The sequence below is a fragment of the Eleutherodactylus coqui genome, chromosome 2 (assembly GCF_035609145.1).
Source record: "Eleutherodactylus coqui strain aEleCoq1 chromosome 2, aEleCoq1.hap1, whole genome shotgun sequence".
NCBI classification, from domain to species: domain Eukaryota; kingdom Metazoa; phylum Chordata; class Amphibia; order Anura; family Eleutherodactylidae; genus Eleutherodactylus; species Eleutherodactylus coqui.
The window spans coordinates 189,672,761-189,694,991 of NC_089838.1; the positions used below are offsets into that span (position 1 = coordinate 189,672,761).

General features: G+C 37.6%; 1 protein-coding gene across 6 annotated transcripts in view; it reads right to left on the minus strand.

Annotated features, from left to right (window-relative positions):
* Nucleotides 1–6,385: 6,385 nt before the first annotated feature.
* GATA3 (GATA binding protein 3) overlaps nucleotides 6,386–22,231 on the minus strand; it is a 32,225-nt gene continuing 16,379 nt past the window's right edge. For 2 of the 6 annotated variants that reach the window (XM_066592083.1, XM_066592082.1), the window contains 3 exons: nucleotides 15,942–16,087; nucleotides 14,517–14,642; nucleotides 6,386–7,397 (listed from right to left, as the gene is read on the minus strand). In XM_066592083.1, coding sequence (XP_066448180.1) covers nucleotides 7,113–7,397; nucleotides 14,517–14,642; nucleotides 15,942–16,087 — 557 coding nt within the window. In that variant the 3' untranslated portion in view covers nucleotides 6,386–7,112. Of the gene's footprint in view, nucleotides 7,398–14,516; nucleotides 14,643–15,805; nucleotides 15,886–15,941; nucleotides 16,088–22,231 lie in introns of all 6 variants that reach the window. The other 4 variants (XM_066592085.1, XM_066592084.1, XM_066592088.1 and 1 more) reach the window with 4 other exon arrangements.

Below are 22,231 nucleotides of genomic sequence, written 5' to 3' on the forward strand. Positions count from 1 at the left end.
GCTGTGCACAGATTTGCTGGCTGTAGACAGGTATTCAGGTGTTAACTAATGAGAGAGAACAGCTGTGAGTGTGGAAGGAAGAAAGATAAAAGCATCAGTTCCTGTCATACTCAGGGGGGAAGGAGGCTGCTGAGTCAGCTGCAGGAACTGTAAGTCTGAGGTCTGGTGCAGGCCAGACTGTCCATCATGCGTTTGATGCCCCCTAGACACAGCAGGTGGGGTATGGTGATAAGACCCCTGTGAGTTATGTTTTGTATTCTGGTGCATATGTAATGTATTGATGTTGTAAACCATTGGTGTGTGCAATAAAGCTGGCAGATGCCAGAGTTTCAAGAAATCCGGTTGTCCAAAGTCTCTGTGAGTATGGTACCAACCATCTTATGGAAGAAGATGGCGATCCCTGTGAGTGGGCAACCCCCGAGTTGTCACATTTCCCAATGCATATGCCTGTCTAGCACACATCTCTTGTAACATTCAGTGCTAGGTAGCGATGACGCTACCTACTTTTGAGATGAGACTCCTCCCCAATGATTGTATTGAAAATGTTCATCATGTAAATGATACTTAGGCCTCTGTTACTATGTTTAGAATTTAGTACCAATTACAAAGAAAACCAATAATGAATTATTTGTATGCTCATGAGAAAATAAATCCATGCTATTTCCCATAATGTGGATTTCTGATGTAATCACAGTTTACATACAACACTTACCGTAACTAAAGTAATAACATCAGACTGAAATTTGCAGGTTGAATAATCATGACCGCTGGTAGATTTTATCATTTTGAACATTTACAATCTATACAAAGAATGTGCTTTTCATGGACCCAGTGGGTGATGGGAGGGGATATTTGTTCATGTGAAAGTTTAGCTGTAGTTATTTAACCACATTACACGGTGAGAAAGGAAAAAGGCAGCCAGAAGCCTTAAAGGTGTTCTACACTAATTATGATTCATGGCATATTATTGGGATATTCCATCAATATGTGATCAGCACACTAACTGCTGAGACCCCCATCAGTCATAAGAACAAAGGGGTGCCATGCTCAAAGTGATGCTGTCCCTTCAGCTTTTACTAAGCACAGTGCGGTATGCCTAATATAACCATCTCTATGGAACCCCGTAAAGCTTGCATTCATATTATCGTTGATCAGACAACAATCAGATATTATTTACTTTAAGAAGTTGATAGTTGTTAACCACAGACTAAGGACTGGGTTATTTGGATAACTAAGGACTTGTCTAGTTTTTTTTTTCATTTCCACACTCGTGGAGACATAAATTTTTATTTTCCCACCAGTGTAACCATGTAGAGGCTTGTTTATTTTAAAGAGGACTAGTAATTATTGGGAAATTATAGTACCAGTGATTCTGGTGGCGCAATGGGCCTCACAGCTGTGCTACATGCACGTCACACACACAGCTCTGCTACATGTACATCACACGCACACAGCGCTGCTACATGCCCGTCACACACACAGCACTGCTACATACATTGTTCATCCCATAGAACAGGGATCAGAAGCAGCACAGCACTGGTGATGATGGACCTGTGATGATGTCACTATCATGCCCCGCCCCTGCTTACATGATGGTGACGTCATCAAAGGTCCTGTATTCTTGTGCAGATTACGGGCGGACTACAAACCCCCTGCAGCCTCACTTGCTATGGAATACTAATGCACACCTAGCCGGACAGGACCTGTGATGTCACCATCATGTGATCAGAGGTGGAGCATGTAGCTCCCTCACTGGGGATGATGAACCTTTGATGTCGTCACCATCATGTGATCAGGGGCGAAGTATGTAAGCCACTCACGCATGGACGGTCAGGTCATCGTTAATAGTTTGATTTGTAATCACTCCTTACCTGTCCTGTGAAATATCAATTCTGGAGCATTGTTTCTTATAACTTTGTGTTGTGTTTTTCCTCTGTTATTCGTATTAGAAGTTCATGAAAATTTTGAAAACAGGCGTTTACCATTACCGTTACCAAAGGATGATTGGACAGTATCAGACTCTGTAGGGACATGCCCCCAAGTGGAGCTTATTTACAAATACTGTCTAAAACTTAGGCCCAATGTCCACGGGCGGATTTGATTTGCAGAATACGCATGTGAAATCCACAAATCAAGCTGCCCATAGGGAACCATTGGGCATCCGCACTTCATTTAACACCTGTAGATTTAATTTGCGGATGCCACAGGCAGATAATAAATCGCAGCATGCTCCATTTTATCGCGGATCACGCGCAGATGTGCTCCATTCATCTCTAAGGCAGCTTACGATCCACAGAGCATCTGCAAATTCATTCGTGGATTCACTGCGGATTTGAAGGTTAAAATCAATTAGGAAGGTGAGGAAAAGGCTGGGAGGTGGGGTTGCGATTTTTTTCTGCATGGATGATCCGCAGTGCATCAGCGTACATCCACCCAGAAAAAATCTACGATCTCCTGCAAGCAATAAAAATCAATTTAATGATGACTTGCAGTGTATCCGCTGTGGAAATCCGCATGAAAAATCTGCGCCGGCCGTGGACATGAGGCCTTAGACAGTCTTAAAAACACCATATTTATCATAGTAGCTGAATGATAGAACTGTCGGATTTTAAGACAGTCTAGTCTAAGTTTAGACTGTCAATTTTTTAGCTTAGTTTATGGCAAAAAGTGTGCCAAAATTTTGGCACAGTTCATGCCAATTTGGTGCAATTTAGACCAGAAAACTGTTGCATTCTGAATAGCAAATAAGCCCCACAGAGTTTCAACAAAAGTACAGACATGCTTTTAGAGCTGACAGGGATGAGTTGTAGCCTTCTTTCCACCATCGTGGGGTACATATAATTTTTTCATGAACATTTATTCATTTCTTGGAGGAAAAAGGGGGTTGCAATTTTTGACGGTCTTTACCTTGTGATATAAATACCGGATTAACTTTATTCTACGAGTCGTTATGAATATAACACCCAGGGGCGGATGTAAGGTTACAATGGGAACTGGACTGTATGAAGATACATTTTTAAAATGATCTGACACAATATATATACAGTACTAGAACCAAATGTACTGCATACATACGGCACCAGAACCAAGCTGACTGCTTAGATACAATGCCTAGAACCAAGTTTACTACATAGATTCAGTACCAGAACTACGCTTACTGCATAAATACAGTTCCAGAACCAAACTTACTACATAAGATATGGTACCAGAATTAAGATTATGTTTGCCTCTAGCAAAGAAATAATATATCCACTGCCTGTGTAAAAAAAACAATAAAAGAAAGGTCCATCAAGATAAGCATGTAGTAGACATAATGAGCTTTATGAAACTGTCCAAGAGAAAAACTGTCTTTGTTGCCCACAGCAACCAATCACAGAGCAGCTTTCATTTATGAAGAGCAGTATAAGAAATGAAAGCTGTGCTGTGATTGGATGCTGTGGGCAACAAAGACAGGTTTTCATTTAGACAGTTTTATAAATCTCCCCTATAGGTCCTTTTCTCATAGTATACCAGGATGTATTTGAAAATAAAGTGAAAGTAGGCAGTATCAGTGGTGCGAAACGTCATTCAACCGGATGCATCTTTATTCTTCAATGTTCCATATAAAGCAACATTTCGACTTCTATCAGGAGTCATTATCAAGACTGATGGGAGTTAAAACGTTGGTGTATATGGAACATTGAGGAATAAAGATAAATCTGGTTGAATGACTTTTTGCACCATTGATGCTGCCTACTTTCACGTTATTTTGGACTATATTGCGGATCTGGGTCTCATTCTTGGTGAGGCGTGCATCTTATAACCACTCCACCATGTGTTGGTTTACTGGCGAGTGCTGCTGACAAATTTTGCTTTGGTATCTGGATGTATTTGAAGGTGTCGTGAGAATCCATCCAACGTTAGATTGGGTTCACACTTGTGCTATTATTTCCATCATCCAGATCTATCATAGGAACTGAAGAACGAAAATAACCAAAAGACTGGAAAAGGCATATTACAGACATGGACAATGCCGGACAGACCCAAATGACTATAATGGGGTCCTGCAAACTCCCGAAAATAGCAGAGCATGCTGCACAATTCTGTCGATGATTCTATGCCAGATCTGCTGGCTTTGATGTGGATCTGCACCAAAATCCGCCCAAATCCAATTTTTATATATACATGTATATTTTTACCCACACACAGTGATACGTTTGTACATAAAGTACTGTTACACAGTGACATATATTACAAACACGCAGGTACACATTTACATTCATACACAACATACCTTTATACATTCGGCTGTACACAAGTACACAAATACATACATATATAATATATACTTACATGGTCAGCCACACATGGGGCAATTCTGCAGCACCAGTCAGCCAGGTATTCTCCTGGCAGCCTCCTTCCGCCAGATCTATGTCCTCCTCTGCTGTCCCCAATGCCCCAGTGTTTCGCACACTCAGTTAGCAGGCTGGCTCCCTGTGCACCAGCGACGTACTGACTTGCCGGCCACTTCTCAAGTGCCTGATATCGCACGTTGCTGAGTAAGCTAATAGAGCAATGCAGACAAGGCTGGCGCAATTATATAGCGCAGATAGTGCAGTTTAGATTATGCTAATGACAGTCAGTGGATTATATTAGGGACAGGTTAGGCAGCCTTGGGTCCCCCCAGGCTCAGAGCAATCTCCTATACTGCCTCTGTTATAATTTCCCATTGGCAACACCAAATAAATATAGCTTTTTATGTTTTAATACTTTTTGCACAATAAAAAATTTTTGTTTCTTCACATTTTTAGAGATATAACATTTTTATCTTTTCGTTCATGCAGCCATATACGGTTTTCCTTTTGTCTGACAGTTTAGGGTACCTATTGATTTATTAGATAAATGTCAAAAATTTTCTTCTGAAAAAAAAAGCTAATCTGCAGTTGTTTTTTGGTGTGTTTTTTGTGTATACCATGCACCATGATAATATGGACCATTGATGCACCATGATAATATACAAATAATATGTTGCTTTTATTCAATCTTTATTCTTTGGGTTTACAGATTACTTTATTATTGTATATTATTTGTAAACAAAACATAATTTTAAATGCAAAAAGTTTTATTTTTATTTTTGTAGGGAGATTTTTTTTATGAAGCTTTATTATTACATTTATTGTTAAAATAGAAAAAAATTGGCCCACCAGGGATCTTGAAGCTGTAATCATTTGATCGCTTACATAATGTTTTGGAATACACTTAGGGAAGCTACTAGGTCATGCTTTGGAGCCCCCGCTAGTGATGGATATGACCACAAGATAAGGTGTTAAAGCAGCAGACATTGCAAGATGGATCCAATGTTGGGAATAATTTTACACATGAAAAGTTGGTGTACTCTTGCTTATATCAATCATTTCCTTTACTGCACATGCATTTTCTAATATGATATCTGATAATGTTCTCAATGTGTTGGAACAAATTTCTATCAGCTTAAAATATACACATAGCTATCACTGTTAAAGGAGTTGTCTGGGTATCGGACAATATACCTTCAATAGGGCTGCTTGTAATAAAATAACAAACTGAACTATACTTATTCCCCCGCCAGGATCCAGCACTGCAGTCCGCTGTGGTCCCAGCGTTTCTTGTGACAGCTGATGTCACAGGAAGTCAGGTGACTGCTGCAGCCAATCAGTATCGCTTTCCTGAAGCTGTCACAACAAATACTGGGACTACAGCGGGACTGCAGTGTAAGTATGGTTCAGTTTGTTATTTTACTACAGGCAGCCCTATTGAACAGATGTTATATTGTTATCCAGTAACCAGACAGCCCTTTTGACTATTAATACATCTTTCTGACTAGTCTGATGAGCAGAATTGAATTACATTGTATCAACTATATTAACAAGTAATAACATGAAGAATATCAACAGTAGCAGCTCCTTTTATTTCAATATGAAATACTTGAGAAAGCTTTCACATATTACAATCCATAGGGGAACCGACCCCTGAAAGTTAGATTGATTGATTTATGAATGACAGTATTCAGCAATGCAGTTAAACATATCCCTCAACTTTGCAGTGATACTGCAGCCCCCATCCCACCCGTTTGTTCAACTCTCATTCATAACAATAGCAATTTTTCAGGCAAACAGGTTATCCCGCATATATATATATATATTAAACATGTGGGCAGGTAAGTCTGCAGCCTATGTTGTGTTTTATCACATATGTACAGTCTGGTCTATATCAAGGTCAGCATTTCACTGTTCAAGAACAAATAGATAACAAACAACCTTGTTCAACTGAATGTAATCTATTTTATTTTTAAAGAAAGAAAAATAATATGAAAACAATAAAAGCAGTTCTTTACACTAGCAGTAAATAAATTTATACAACCAATCAGTCTGTATAATATGATGAAATAAATCTACATCTTTTTATTATTCTGGTGTCTGAATTGTACATACAAACAACAATTACAGGAACTTGTTCACAATGCATTGAGGCCTGAGGAATGGGCTAGCTGTACATCCACATTGGCAATATCGGTATATTAACACTGATTGCCTGGGACCACTAGAACATTCTAAAAAGAGGCCCAAATCCTGAATGTATGAACTGTCTACAAGTTTAATGCATCAAACAACTCCAGCCAGCTAGAGGGAAACAACACTGGCAGTTTGTTCATCTTGTTAGACAAAAAGCATTGCAGTCCATGAGTCTTAAGTTTCCAAAGTCACCGTCTCCATATAGTCTTGCGGTCCTTCATGCTTTTTATACAGGTGCTATGTGGCGATAAAAGTCTCCAAAATTTACAATATAGAAGTTAAGTTTTATTTTTTATTTTAATTTTTATATTTTTTTGCAATGTTCATAACTTTGTTCACAGCACTAGAAACCCTTGTCAACAGGGAGTCGAAGTTTAAATGGCTTATTCACAAATGGGATCCAGATTCAGTGGTCAAGAATGCACAGATGCCATAGTGAGTTCCTTTAAAATTTGCTAACACCACATTGTGTGAGCATTTAAATAACTTTCTTTCCATAGATTAGCGGGGTCATCAGTTTGCAAAAAAAATGCAAAATAGAGATGAAGTCCTAAGGGGGATGCAAGAAGCAAGGTTTAAAGTCTAACCCATGGCAGTGACCATACTGGAGGGATGATGAGGTCCAAAAGAGAGGCTGGACGGTTGGTGCATTGGTGTTGGTGTGGTCAGCATGTGACCGGGGTGGCTAAAAGGTGAAATGTGGCTAAACGTAGACATATGTCTGGAGAGGGCAGCAGGGCTAAATGAGCTGCCCTTTGTGTAGTCCTCGAAACCATCATGGATCTTTTTACTCTTCTTCGACTTGCTAGACATTTTTCGGTTTCTGGTCTGGATTCCTTCCTTCTTCATAGTCAAAGGTCTGTTAATCTAAACAAAAAATAATTATTTGTTTTTGTTACCCTTTCCTTATTTCTTTTTCAACGTGCAGACATACAGAAGACATAGAAGTTCATAGAAATATATGGCTTGCAAATCCTCATAGAACAGTAGACATTTTATAGTATACAAGAGTAATGTCAGACTAGGCCTACAAGAAGAAATCCTTAGTGCCATCCCTCTATCTATACAGAACATGTGCACATTCAATTATGGACCTTGTTGTTATCTTTGCACAAATATGATATATTCTTAGTAAGGATTAATAGGTTGTTTGTGAGTTAGCCATAAGAAATAGACCCCAGTGGCAAATTATTGTCTCCAAAGTTAGCTCAACATGAGGTTGTGTGCTGGACTGTCAGGTCCATTATTGTGTCAGAGCCTGACCCCACCAGCTACACTATAGCCTCTGAGAGAATAACTCTTTAGCATTATATAGTACTGTTTTCAGTTCTGTAAGTTTAATTCTGATACATTCTGTCAGATTATATAGGCAATGTGATGACGATGATGATGATTATTATTTTCATACCATTTGTGAAGACTTTTGGATTTATTATACATTATGTGACACAGTCCAAAAGTCTACACAAATGGTGATCATAATTAAACTAGAGTGTTCAGAGGTCTCCAGTGAAAAAAAATATGGGGCACAACCCAATAAAAGTTGGTGTGCAAATGTTGCCACCAGGGGAATTTTTGCCGCTGTACGTGAATGCTATGGAGTATATAATGCAGCTGGTGAAAGGATTTTGTCAATCTGTTATCCAAATCGGTACGACGGCAATGCTATGACTCACTTCAGATATTTCCTATTAGTAGCCTGCTGAAGAAACTGAAGTAGTTTTGAAAATTTTCTGTAATATCATTTGTTTTTGTTAGCCATTAAAAGGCATCAAATCTACAAGATTATTTAGTTTTTCTTACTGAGAATAATTACATATTTTTTTCAGATTGCCTGAATAGGACTTGCTGGTCAAACTTTATTATCAGTGAGGTGGTACCAATTCATTGAACATGTGCAAGGAGCGCACATTGAACCATGTCTATAGGTGAACATGACAAATCACGGAGTCATCGTACAGTTAAAACAATTCTGTCTCAAACCACAATGGATGTGTGATGTGCACATTTAATTATGGAGCTTGTTGTTATCTTTGCACAAATATGATATATTATATACCTTGGGGGAGGGGGTCTCACACGAATGGATTATAATTGCGAAATCCGCGATTGCAGTGCATGCAGACTTTCCACGGCAAAACACAGGCATTGAAAGGCATGTAGTTTCGATTTTTCCTTCACACTTGCAGACACAAATTGCGTATTCCGTGAGCGGAAGAAAAATCGCAGCATGCTTTTATTTTGCCGTGGACTCCGTGCGAAAAGCCTCCATTGAAGTCAATGTAGGTGTTCAATCTGCAGCCAACGCGTTAACCGCATCATTGCTAAGCAATGACACGGTAAATACAAACCAAGAAAAAGTGTACTGCGTATGACCGCATGCGAGCCGCCACAGTCATTGACAGTACAGTTTAATCAGATATGCAGGGTCACCGGCCGGGCTCACAAGCGGTGTCCACTGTGGGCCTCCTGCATACAGAATCCGAACCGTTCGTGTGAGCCCAGCCTTACAGTTCAAAACAGTGCCAAATATTCATCTGGTGGCAAAATTTGGTACTATTCTTTAATTTGACAAATACAAACCCCATACTCTACTGAGTACACACCAGCTCTTAGTGAGTTCTGCCATATAGTTTTTTCACCAGTTATCTGAGACCTCTGAAGACATCCAGTTAAGTTATCAACACCCTGCACTCATATTAGAGATATATCTGTGTTTGTATATAGATTATATATATATATATATATATATATATGTGTGTGTGTGTGTGTGTGTGTGTGTGTGAGTGTGTGTATATGTGTGTATGTATATATATATATACACACACCATGTTTCCCCAAAAATAAGACAGGGTCTTATATTAATTTTTGCTGCAAAACATTTCTTTTTTACATGTATAGCTGCCTGGACACTATTTAAAAATCATGCTAGGGCTTACTTTCAGGGTAGGTCTTATTTTCAGGGAAACGGGGTATATGTGTGTGTGTGTATATATATATATATATATATATATATATATATATATGTGTGTGTGTTTCTTTGCTTAGTGTGTTAAATATAATTTGTAATTTCTCCTCTCGGTAAGACTGTAATGCTTATGCTTTTATATATGACCCGTGACTCCTGAACTGCACATACAGCGTTTTACAGTTTTGTGCTATGAACTAGAATTAACACAAAAAGCTGACATACTTCGGGACTGAGGCTGTCTTACCGACAGCTGTCTGTTCCAACCAGAAATCGCTCAACTTGACATGTGTCAGCTTCTACATGCTGCTCTATACAGCATAGATTGATTGCATTAGTCTGGTGCCATTCACCTAACAATTAACAAATACTTGCTAAATTGTTCTTTTACTCTATAAAGGGTGACCATACCGCTGTGAGGTCATCCAATAAAACAGTGGTGTGTGGCTTAGAAGCAGGGAATTGTTCTTAATTCTTTCAGAGCTCTACATGACAGCAAGACCCCATTATCTTCCTAATTAGCTGAGCACATTGTCAGAGGTGGTCAGTTTTTTTACAGCTCTTGTAAGCAGCATCTGTCAGAGCAGGTTACTTTGAGTAATGGATGGTGATTTAACTTCAGCATTGATTTGAAACAATAAAACTACATACAGTAAAAATCAGCTGAGCCTCACAGGTGTCAGGTTATCAGACATTCTGCGCTGGAAATATGTACCAGATTATCACATTTCCTGGATTATCAAGTGCTGAATTGAAAGAATTTCACTGTATCAAAAATGACAACTGTATATACACTTTTTCACCTTGTGTATATTGCTCTAGATTGTACATTCTCTCAATATAACACGGCTATATTTGCATTTCCACTATGTTGGCATTGTTCCCTGTTGTTTCTAAACTGTCAAAACATAAAGCAAATTGAATATAAATGATGTCTTATGTTCAAGGCATCAAACAATCTCTCCTGCTCCAATGCAAGGATAGTTCCAGGTTTTAGTGCAGAGAAGCTTTTCACTAGTCTTTGCATATGTGTATATAAAGGAATACAAGTATACACATATACATAGTGCTAAGAAGGGATGCAACCATATGCAAGTAGTATCATTTTTTCTATGCAACCGTCGTCAAATATCACAAAAAATATCTAGTTGTGGTATCCGTTTGCCCAATCTGTTCTTAGATGTTTTGTCTATGTATTTATTTATTTTAAAGAGATATTAACATTTTTGGATTTTTTTTCCTTCAGCTGCAGTGAAATGTATATGATGCAAATATGTACCTGCGTCTTTGGATATGCTATTGACTTCCATTATTTAAAAAAAAGTATATTTTAATGTAAACTTTTTTGTGGTATCCTGTTTTGAAAAGTTCTGCAGCCTACATTTTCCTACACAGTCCAAAAAGATATCCAGATTTAGCCTGCCAGACATTTGCCAAAATACCACTGTTTTGTCATAAATCGGCCCCATGGAAGCCTATGAGTATAGTACAGAATGAGTCTGGGTACTGTATGGAAAAACATAGTGTGAATAAAGCCTTAAAAAATACTGCATCAACACCGGAGTAGAAATTCTGTGGTTTAACGTACAAAAATAGTTTACTAACACTATATATTCTGCTGCTTGCCTTTCTGCTAATGTGTACTAACAGAAACTTACTTAACTTCTCTGTTGGTAAATAGTAGTAGTATCAATATTATTTTCCACCACTTATCAGCATAGAATTGTAATAATAAAGATTTAAATAACGATTTAGAGATTTTACGTTATAATCCATGAGCTCATATGTATAAGGGGAGTGTTTATATATACTGAAATAATAGAAACAGTTTGGGCATTTTTTTGCAAATTAACAATATGTTGATCTTTTTAAAAGGTAACACTAGATGCTTGGCCGAGCTGTAAATACATGCAGGGCGTGCAACATGAGCAATCATTGTCATGTAATGATGTCTTCATTACAGTGTTTGTCATAAGTGCTGAGGATTTAATTAATCTGTCAAAAAATAACACATGTGGTTGAAGACTCGCAAAGTTCAACTCGCTAAACAAGTCACTACCTCTGAACACATCATGGAAAGTTTTCAAAAATCTCCTGCTCGGCTAACAAAGGGTTAAAAGGTAGTAGAATCTACTTTACAACCCAGACAAGAAACTATTTGCCTGCAATAACTATCTACACCTTAGAAATATGAGACAAGTCTCCCAAGTTTCGTTTGCAGATGTGAAATGATGACCTATTTTACATCACCGTCTGCAGCGCATATCAAAGGAAATATTTAATGAAATGAAAATAAAGCAAGCTTAATCTTGCAATGGGCTCGTTGTGCTTTACACCACATGAAGACACCTAGGCGGTCTGACAGCCAAGTGTAAATACGTATCTGTAGCATATCCTAATAAACAAAAGTCAGATTTCTGGAAGCCACACAACACATAAATGTGATATCTGTATGTAATTAATCTTTAAAAATATCACAATTATTTGTATTCAGACTCGTCAAAGCTCTGTGAGCGCGCCATTGTCTATAGAATATAGTGTACAGCAGATAATACAAGCTCTATGTTTCAAGACTAATAAAATGTGTGTGTAAATATATATATATATGTATGTATATGTATATATATATATATATATATATATATATATATATATATTTATATATAATCTCATAGAGGCTTCCTTTTGCCTGAATCGCTGACAGTAAAATTATAAACTGATTAAGCAAAAAAAAACATAGTAATAAAAATGCTGAATACTAAATTTTTCCGAATTGTGTGGGTGTGAAAATTTAGTATTATTTAAAAGAAAAGGTTAAAACGACTGTTACTGCGTCCACCCAGATATTAACTTAATGAGAATTCTACATTTTTTTCAAATATCAACATTGGTGTGTTATCTAATAAAAGTACAAGCATATTTCAGGTGTCTTATCACCTATTTATGAAGGCAATAAAGCAATTGTCATGTATAGTTTAAGTGTAAAAATTAAATCCGAGTTTAACTGCTCGTGTTCTCATTATTTTAAGTCATTAGTACTTTTTGCAGAGCTCTCCTTTTAACAAGGCTACAGTCTTTTAAATATCTAAATTACTAATACGAAAAAGCATTTTATAGAGAACAGGAAGACCTCCTGTTGAAGTTGCATTGTGTACAATGATTCTCACTCTCAGGTTTGATAGTGATGGGGTTAAAATCTGATAGGAAACCGTCAGGACAGAACTGCCTTTGGACTCATTTTTTTAATACACTCCTTACTGCATCATTAAATAGAGAAGGGCTTTGGTGAATCTGGCACTGAAACATCTAGCCGCAAAGGAGGGTTAACCATTTAGGGCTTTTGAAGATTACACCCATAAAAGGGATTTCCAAATTTAGCAATAGACTGAATGATATGACAAGACACACAGCGTAACTGATAGGCCATATCAATACTGTACTGTGCTGCAGAAAGGAAGAGGCTATATAGAACATTATGATATTAGGTCCATTATGACTACTCACTATAAAGCCTCTTTCAGACAAGCGTATTTATATACATCAGTAATACGGACACATTGTAAATTAAATTGTATCCGTATGTCATTAGTATTTCATCTGCATTTGCTTCCATTGATTTTAGTTTTTTACCGGGCAAAATCCATTTTACTGGATACATTTTTTACCCAATAAAAAATAATACTAATGAATTTCAATACGGATGCAAACAGATGGAATACTGATAACATTCTGATGCATCCATATTTTAATACCTTTCCATAGACTTTAACCCTTTCCAATCCAATTTGTATCCTGGTTTTCCTGGGGGGGGGGGTTACTGTTTTTCTGCCATTATACAACGGCGCTATATGCTGCCTAAAGCCAGTACTGCATGAGGTGACACGTTGAATAGGCTCCGACAGCAGAAAGGCTGGCAATATACAGTAAGAGAACCCTGACGGACGTCTTCCCACATCGGAGCTGTACAGCCTTAACTCATAATGTCTTTAGACGTCAGACAGCGGATTAGAAAGGGTTAATGGACACATAAAACAGATGAAACTAATGCATGATATGTTTTTCAAATACATACATATATTATATGCCCATTTTCATTAGTGTCACATTTTGGTCCACAAACCACAGATCAAATACGTATCTGAAATACGCTCATCTACAAGAGGCCTAATACAAAGGTTGGCACTACTCTTCTGAGTCTCCCGTATCTTAGGCCAACTTCTTGTCTTGGCTTACAATGGCTGATGTAAAATACACACCAAAATACTGTCATGTGAAATGGTGAATTCACACATGGCAGATTTGTTGCAGCTAATTGTACAACTGAAAATCAGTTCAATTCATCTGAATGGGGTTGTTTGAGGGCCAAAAAAATTCTATATAACCCTTTCAGATGCATGTAAAAGTTGCAATAACTTCTTGCATACCCTCAAATAATCACTAACTGTTCAAATCACTTCTGCTTACATGACAAGACAGTGTGATACCTAGAAAAAGTGCAATTTATTTATTTTACCTAAGATGATGTTTTTTGCACTGGAAAATCACTCTAAAGTGTTGGCACTAAGAGTCTCCCTTCCTTATAACTTGCTGTCCACAGCCTGCTGTCAAGTGATGTTATCTCTTTTACTGGAGACTATACCAGAAGGCAAAACAGGAAGTGAAGGAGGGGAATGCATCATCTGAAGTCTATGAGAGCAGAGCGGAGGGGGAACGAATAAGAGACAAGCTAGTGCAGAATGATTTGCTTCTATTTATTCACATTTACACTACTCAGTCCTGCTGTACAACATCATACAGGATGATGTTATGTCTCCCTGTGTATGTTACAGACAGAAAGCAGATTCTACAGCTCTGTGTACAGTTTATGGAATACAGAACAGCAGCCTGCAGAGGAGAAAATGAGGAAAAATACAGGATACAAGTACTATCATGGCCAGAGATAGTATTATTCCTCATGTACACACATGACAGATTGTTCTGAAAAATTAGGAAGGCTTTAACTGGTAGTATAGACTTACATTGTGCAACTTGAAGTACAGCCCACAGGCATTACATACTGGGTCACCATTGGCATTCCTTCTCCACAGCGTAGTGGTGGTAGTTTGACAGTTTGCACACGATGTACCCGCTCTCCTGGCTGCAGACTGAAAGAAGACAATATATTTACTGTTACAGCATGAATACAACAGGTGGTAGATGCATCAATGCACAAACAAAACAGGTATGTAATAGAAAGTGAATAGAACATTTGTAAGAAAAAAGGGGTTAATTAACATGCAAACTCTACATTATCTCTACTGTCTCTCATGTATTGTGGTGCGCTTTAGTGATTGGTCCTTTAAATCTGCAATAATTCAGCTCAGAATTTACAAGAGATGATATATAGCCAAATAGTCTGCAGTTTTCCCAGTTCTTCCTGCTGTGTAACTCACTTAATGGTTTACTTTGAGGAAATTGCTACTGGGGAGTTATCTAAGGAGTTCAGATTTCCGGCAGATATTTCCTGGGAAGTTAAATTCACATATAAGGAGGGAGTGGAGATGGAGACAGCAGCCAAAAATCAAAGCTTTGTGAGTTCCCTCGATATGAAAAACTTTCTTCTTAGTGACTTAGAGTTAAGGAAAAGGCGATAGATAAATAGATAGATAGATATAGATAGAAAGAATAGATAGTGAGATAGATAGATAGATAGATAGATAGATAGATGATAGATAGATAGATAGATAGATAGATAGATAGATAGATAGATAGATATGAGATAGATAGATAGATAGATATGAGATAGATAGATAGATAGATGATAGATAGATAGATAGATAGATAGATAGATAGATAGATAGATAGATAGATAGATGATAGATAGATAGATAGATAGATAGATAGATAGATAGATAGATAGATAGATAGATAGATAGATATGCCATTTGCTTTATTTCCTGGGATGTATTATTAGCAAGTGATTTAAATGCATTGCTTGTAGTGAAAAAGCTTCAATCTGCTTATTAGAGGTATATATTTTTGAATTATAAGTGTGCCTGCTTACGTTGTCGATTTCTTTTTATATCATTAGAGAATGTTTATTTAAAAGGTCTCATTCTAATGTGATCAGCAAAGGGATCACTACCGCATTAGTAATTTAATTACAGGGAGTCATTGTTGTCTAATGAGGATAGTTAAAGCCATAAGATCTTTTGGTATGTGTAAATAGCTCTGCGTGCATGACGCCAAATATGTGTGAGAGCTAGAACCCAAGCAGATGGCAATAAAAATGGGTAATGTGGGACCAAGAGTGTCTAATCTTCCTTACTTGAAAACAGTTCTTCTGGCCACTATAACAAGTCTTTTGGTGGAGATGCCAATATCCTGCTGAAAGCTTCCCTTCCTGAGCTGAGGAGATTAGAGAAAGAAGAGAGTTGGTGTTTGCATGTTGGTTTCTCACTTACCAGCCTTCTTTTAGGTTTAATGAGGGGTCGGTTCTGGCCATTCATTTTGTGATAGAGTCCACATGCATTACAAAGATAATGCCCGGTGCCATCTCGCCTCCACAGAGGGGTTGAGGTTGCCCCACAGTTTACACACTCCCTGCCTTCTGAAAACAAGATTACAAATGGTTGATCTCTGAACATCATCATTTCTGGAGCAAATCACTACTAATAATGCCGTACATAATAATAAGTAGCAACTTTATATGTGACCTGCTTACAATCTTTAGTAATATGTTCTGGAGTGTCATAACATTTATAAATGAGATAATTAAAAAATCTTAGAATATTACAATACTACCAGATGCTAAGACTCTTGGTTTATATTATTAGTCCTACATGCCAAGGCACTTGTTAGCATTGTAATATATAAAATATAAGGGTATGCAACAATGACAATAAGACAGGAAATTCATTAGATTTACATCAATGGTAAATAAGTAGCACATATTCAATATGAAACCCTTATTTCACAATTTGTTCCAAAGGGATCACTGAGTTCATATAGATGCTGTGACAGCAGATCATGGCCTACAGTGCCTTTGTGCTGTTAAATGAAACCATGTTCTCATGATACCAAAATGACTAAACTTGGTCATAGATGATTAATGCAAATAAAAAATACACAGAGACCACGGGTTGGGATGCATTGTAAAAAATCGTATAAATTCAGTAAGTGGAATCTTTCAGAAATTAGTCTGTATATGGTATATAGTTGTGCCATGCAGCACTTTTGTGTAGGTATACATATTATTTCCAGCACTTTTAGTAAATCAGCAATAGAGGAGATGACCTATAAGTGGAAGAAGAACCAAGCTTGTCTTAGTTATCAAAAATGTTCAGCAGATATTTCAGAATTTTGAACAGGAAGTTCACAACCCATCTGTGAGGCTATTTGAACTGAATACCCAAAGAAACTATAAAGTTATGCCAAATCTACCTGATCTAGTAAATACTTACTTCCCTTACTTGTTTAGCATAGTATACAGACTGCATTACAGATAAATATATTCTACCATCAAGACAGAAAACTCCAGCTGAATTATAATATATAATGATGGCCTGATATGAACCAATGTTTATTCTTCACCACAGACCATAGTAATTTCATTAGTAGGAACTATAGTTTTATTCAGTATGTCTAGGTAGCTCTCTCTATACATCCAAGTGCCAATATTGCTTCATATGGGGCCATCCTTATACAGTATACAGTGCGTTAATAAAAGAATAGGTGAGCACAGTGTTTCTTAACTCCAATCCTCAGCGCCCCCCAACAGATCATATTGTCAGGATCTCCTATAGTAAGAACACCTGTGGCAATGTCTGAGGCACCGACAATAATTACATCACCTGTGCAACAATGAGGAAATCCTGAAAACATGACCTGTTGGGGGTCTCTGAGGACTGGAGTTGAGAAACACTGGGTTAGCACAACTCTTCAAGTACTGCTTGACTAGCAAGGACACCCTCAATACCTCAGGTGGTGCTTAGCATGAAGCAACACAGTCCAAAATAATTCCAAAATACGTCATGAAATTGCTACTCTTACCCAATTCAAATTCATTATGCTATATAGGAAAAATTCTTTGCATTTTCCTATGATCTGTTTATGCTTTTTTAAATGTTTAATTGTTTTGTGTATTCTTGCCACCGCAGCGATGCTGTACACAGATAAAGAGTAGCATGCTGATGCTATGACTCTATTGAGGCCCGGGGAAGTGTGAAGACACCTAAAACAGCCATCACCTTTTTCATGTATCCTAACCCACTGTTTAAGTTGGCCTTTCGCCCATAAAATGCAGTGAATTTGACTTGGATGAGTTCCACAACTCAATTTCTTGTTTTAGAATCCTCATATCTGTGTGTTGAGTTTCTTTATTTTGCTCTATTTCCCAGTCTTTAGCAATCCTTCATCGTCGCTAATGTAATGATGACTATCTGTCACGAAAGGCACTAATGCACCATACCTATAGAAGAGTGTAATGCTTTTGTGACAGGATCTCAACATTTCTGTTGACATTATAAGCAGACAGCTAGAACTAATGTTGTGTTCCTAAAACTAATACATACGGAGATAACCTATTCCAGTGTTTCCCAAACTGTAGTCCTCATGACCCCCAACAGGTCAGGTTTTCAGGATTTCATTACATAGTGTTAAATGCATACATAGTATTACATACATAATATTACACAGGTGATGTAATTATTCTCAGTACCTCAGACATTGCCACAGGTGTTCTTACAGTAGGATATCCTCAAATCATGACCTGTTGAGGGGTCGTAAGGAACAGAGTTTGGGAAACAATGATCCATACCACGTTGTCAATGTGAAAGTTTGTTTGCAAATCTCAAGAAATAGCTAAATATACTAGTACTCTATAAAGGTACTATTTTATAAAAGTCCTAATTTGCTAATCAAATTTAGGTTTTACACTATAAACCCAACCACATACACTATTAATGACAAGTACTGCTTCAGCCATTGCCAAGTGTGGACTAATTGGGCACTCAGACACCAAATTGGGAATAATCACCAAACCCATGTAATGACATAGTTTAATGTTAAGGTCCCCATACATAGTCAAAGGTCATCCAAACACGCAGATTTAGGCAGGGCCAGATGACTCTCGTATGTGTATGGGAATCTCCAGTCTTTTCCCCAACATCAGAATTAGGCCCATTGAATTTCAACACCCAATCCTTTTGTCCCCCCAAGAGAGAAGCCACGGCCAGAGCTGTCTGGTTTTGGCTTTCTACACTTTCCCCATGGAAAATGCATGATTGTTTACCTGAACCGAGCGTTCATGTGTATTGGGGACTCTGGAAAATTAGCTGAGGACCAAACGAACGTTGGGCTGACAACTACTAGACATGTATGGGCATCTTTAGACACAACTTGGGATCACTACATTACTTATGACCTTAAGGAGACTAAGATCCTATTCGTACTGGCACATTTCCCGTCCATGTGTGGTCCGTGTATTTCATGGACAGCACATGACCCATTATAGTTAATTAGCTATTCAGACAGGCATGTTTTTCACGTGGAATTATGGTCCATGTGAAAACAAATTGCGGCATATCCAATTATGGTGCATATCAAAAATCTTGGGTGCAACTCGCATACACCCATGTGAATGGGCACTAAGAGTGCGCCTATGTATTGTCATCATTTATTGTTTGACACTCACATCAAAAGCAATAATTGGAGAGAACTAGTATCTTAAAGAGTATGTTTACTTTTACTGGTATTTACAGCATAAATGTAGTTAGTTGCTCCTTAGCAATAAGTTACTGTACATACAAATAAGGCTGCTACCTGAGTGATCAAACTTCTGAATGCCATATGTCTGGCTGTTAGAAACTGCCTAGGAGCCCGAAGAGAAAATAGAAGTTGTTTTCACCGCTTTTATCTCCTGTGTTCTCATGTGCACATCGCTAAATGAACGATGTGAAACAAATACGTCACTATTGGTCCTGGTGGTCTAGCTAGTCTCATCACAGCGCAAACTGTGACAATAGTCACTATAACAGGGCTGATTTCCCCTATAACTGGGGCTGCTGTGTATCCACAGTTGTAAAGCAAAACTATATTGTAAAAAAATAAAATAGGTTAAAAAAGTACCGAAGTCTTTATTTAACATTGAGGGGCACATGATAAAAATGAAAAAGGTAAAAAGGGTTGTATTGAAAAAATACATGTGAAATATAACCCCCACCTACTCCCCAATATTCTATTGCTTATTCTCACCCAATTGCCCTAAATAGACATATAATATACGGTACATGATCACAAACACAAATAAAAAGTCTATTTTAGGGTAATACTATATAATTACCCGAAAATTAACTAGAGCGTAAAAAAAAACATGTTTATTTATGCTTTTTCAAACTATATATTATGCAGTAAATACTGCGTTAGTCACTAAAAAGGGCCGCAAAAATCACTTGGATAGGCAAACAAAAAAAAGTGCAACTAATGTGTACTAAAAATGGCTAGACTGTCTGGTTTCAAAGACACAGAACACGCTGGGACTGAGCTGGTTAAATGCTGGCACTGGGACTGTTTGTAATCAGTTTCTAGGTGGAAACTGAGGAGTGACTTCCAACATTCTTACGCAGGTAGCCTCTGTAGGCTGAACCCATACTGTGCGTTGAAGTCCACTAAGAAGCCTAGTTATCTGTATGAGGTGAATGCGTGCCCTTGAACACTGGCAGACTGCCTTATTGCTTAGTCCACCTCCGGCCATGGCGATTTGCTTCCAGAAAGCTACACTAGGAACTCTTCAATCTGTTAAGGAACAGTTCAATAAGTTGGTCTCAATTAGTAATATACATATATTGATGATATCGGTTGATTGGCATTAGAAAATGTATGTGCACTGAATTCATATATATACATGATATGCCAAACCAGATATCAACATCCAGTAATATGATATTTGGGGATGCTTGGATAACAATAAGGTGTGGTATGACTATACAGAAATGATTTTTTTGTAATAACCAAGTAATTGGTCTCACTAGAGTTTGGTAGCACTAAAATATCTGTTTGATCTTTGTAAGCCTAATTGAACACATTCTTCAATGTATCAGTGAGGCCTATTATAGTGGAGTGAGAAAACTTTAATAAGATTCATTTTCTCAACCCCCTTTTTAGTTAAATGATATAATGGAGCAATTTGGATGATGTATTTTATGGGACTGACTACATATTTATTGCAGATGTGACAAACAGACCAGACTTTCATAGCCGCACACTTTCTTTCTTGGAAAGGTAAATGCCAAGATGTCCAAATTTGGCCATACACATTACCACAAAAAAACTAAGTCTACAACAACATGATTGCTGATGATGATCATGCAATTTATGGGATCCTTATTGGCTATAAAACAAATTTAAGTCAAAAGTTATTCGCTGTTGTAATCTACTGTCTGTGCTAACAAGTTACACTGAACCTCAAAGTGGTCTATTAATTTTAATGCGGGGGGGGGGGGCAGCACAATTGGGCACGGTCTCAATTTTTCTATCTTAACTATTATCCTACTGTGCATTTGGGTACAATAGTCGCTGGGTAATGGTAACGTTAAAGGTCTACTCCCCTTTATATAAATAGCCTACAATGTATATATTCAGTCAAATTCTTGTGAGCGGGGCAGGGGAGGGAGGGAGCTCAAGCTATAGGTTATTTTACACGCATCATAATACCTTGTACTGTAGGTCCTCCATAATCTCCTAAACTTTTAGCAGGTTGGTATTGAATATAAGTAACTATATATATAAACTATAGGATAAAGAGGGCTCTTAGCACTATATAGTTAAAGCCAGTTTCAAGCAAGTGTATTAGAAAATGTCCATAAAACGGACCCGTAATATGAACCGCATGTCATTAGTACCTGGTCTGTATTTGCCTTTATTGGTTTCATTTTCTACTGGTCCATATTTGACCAATAGAGAATAATAGCAATACGGAGACAAAAACAGACAGGTCATACAACATTTTTAAAGCACGGTCATGAAAAATATGGCCATGTGAATAGATACATAGATTTACATTAGCTCCATATTATGGTCCGCAAAAATGGACCAAATATGGAGTTAAAATACACTTGTCTGGAAGCAGCCTAATAAAAAGTACAGTTCATTTACTGTTGTCAAAACTAGTGCAGCTTTTTAAGAAAAAAATATAAGAAGGAAACCATGCCAGTTATAGAACTGTATGAGAAAGGATGAAGAAGACGTTTTAAAGGACAGGTTAGTGAGAAGAAAAACATATTTGCTTCATGAGAGCAGAAGTTAGACCTGACATCAAGCGCTGCAGAATCCATTAGCTACTTGGTACTGTTTACAGAAAGTCAGAGTTAACACCTTCCCTTCTGGGGCACCAGCAACCCATCTTAGAAGAAATGTTGTACATGGTACAGTCAATTAACAGCGTACCTTTAGACTACTGGAAGAACATTAGGACATATTGTCTTCCAGCAATTAAAGGCTTAAATATATTCCCCTAAAAGCCCTTGGTTGATATCTCTGAGGCTAAAACTTTGCTTGACTCCTAAATACCCCATAACCAATTGCACTCTACAATGTAATTTGGGTATAGACGAGTCTTACATCATCTTTTCAAGCCCAAACTGAATCAAGAGGAATTTGAGAGGGCCTGCAATAATCGGAAGTGACTAATGGGCAATGTCTCTCTGTTTTCAGCAAGTCAAAAAGAGTAAACTATGTATCTGGAAGGTTCGAGAAA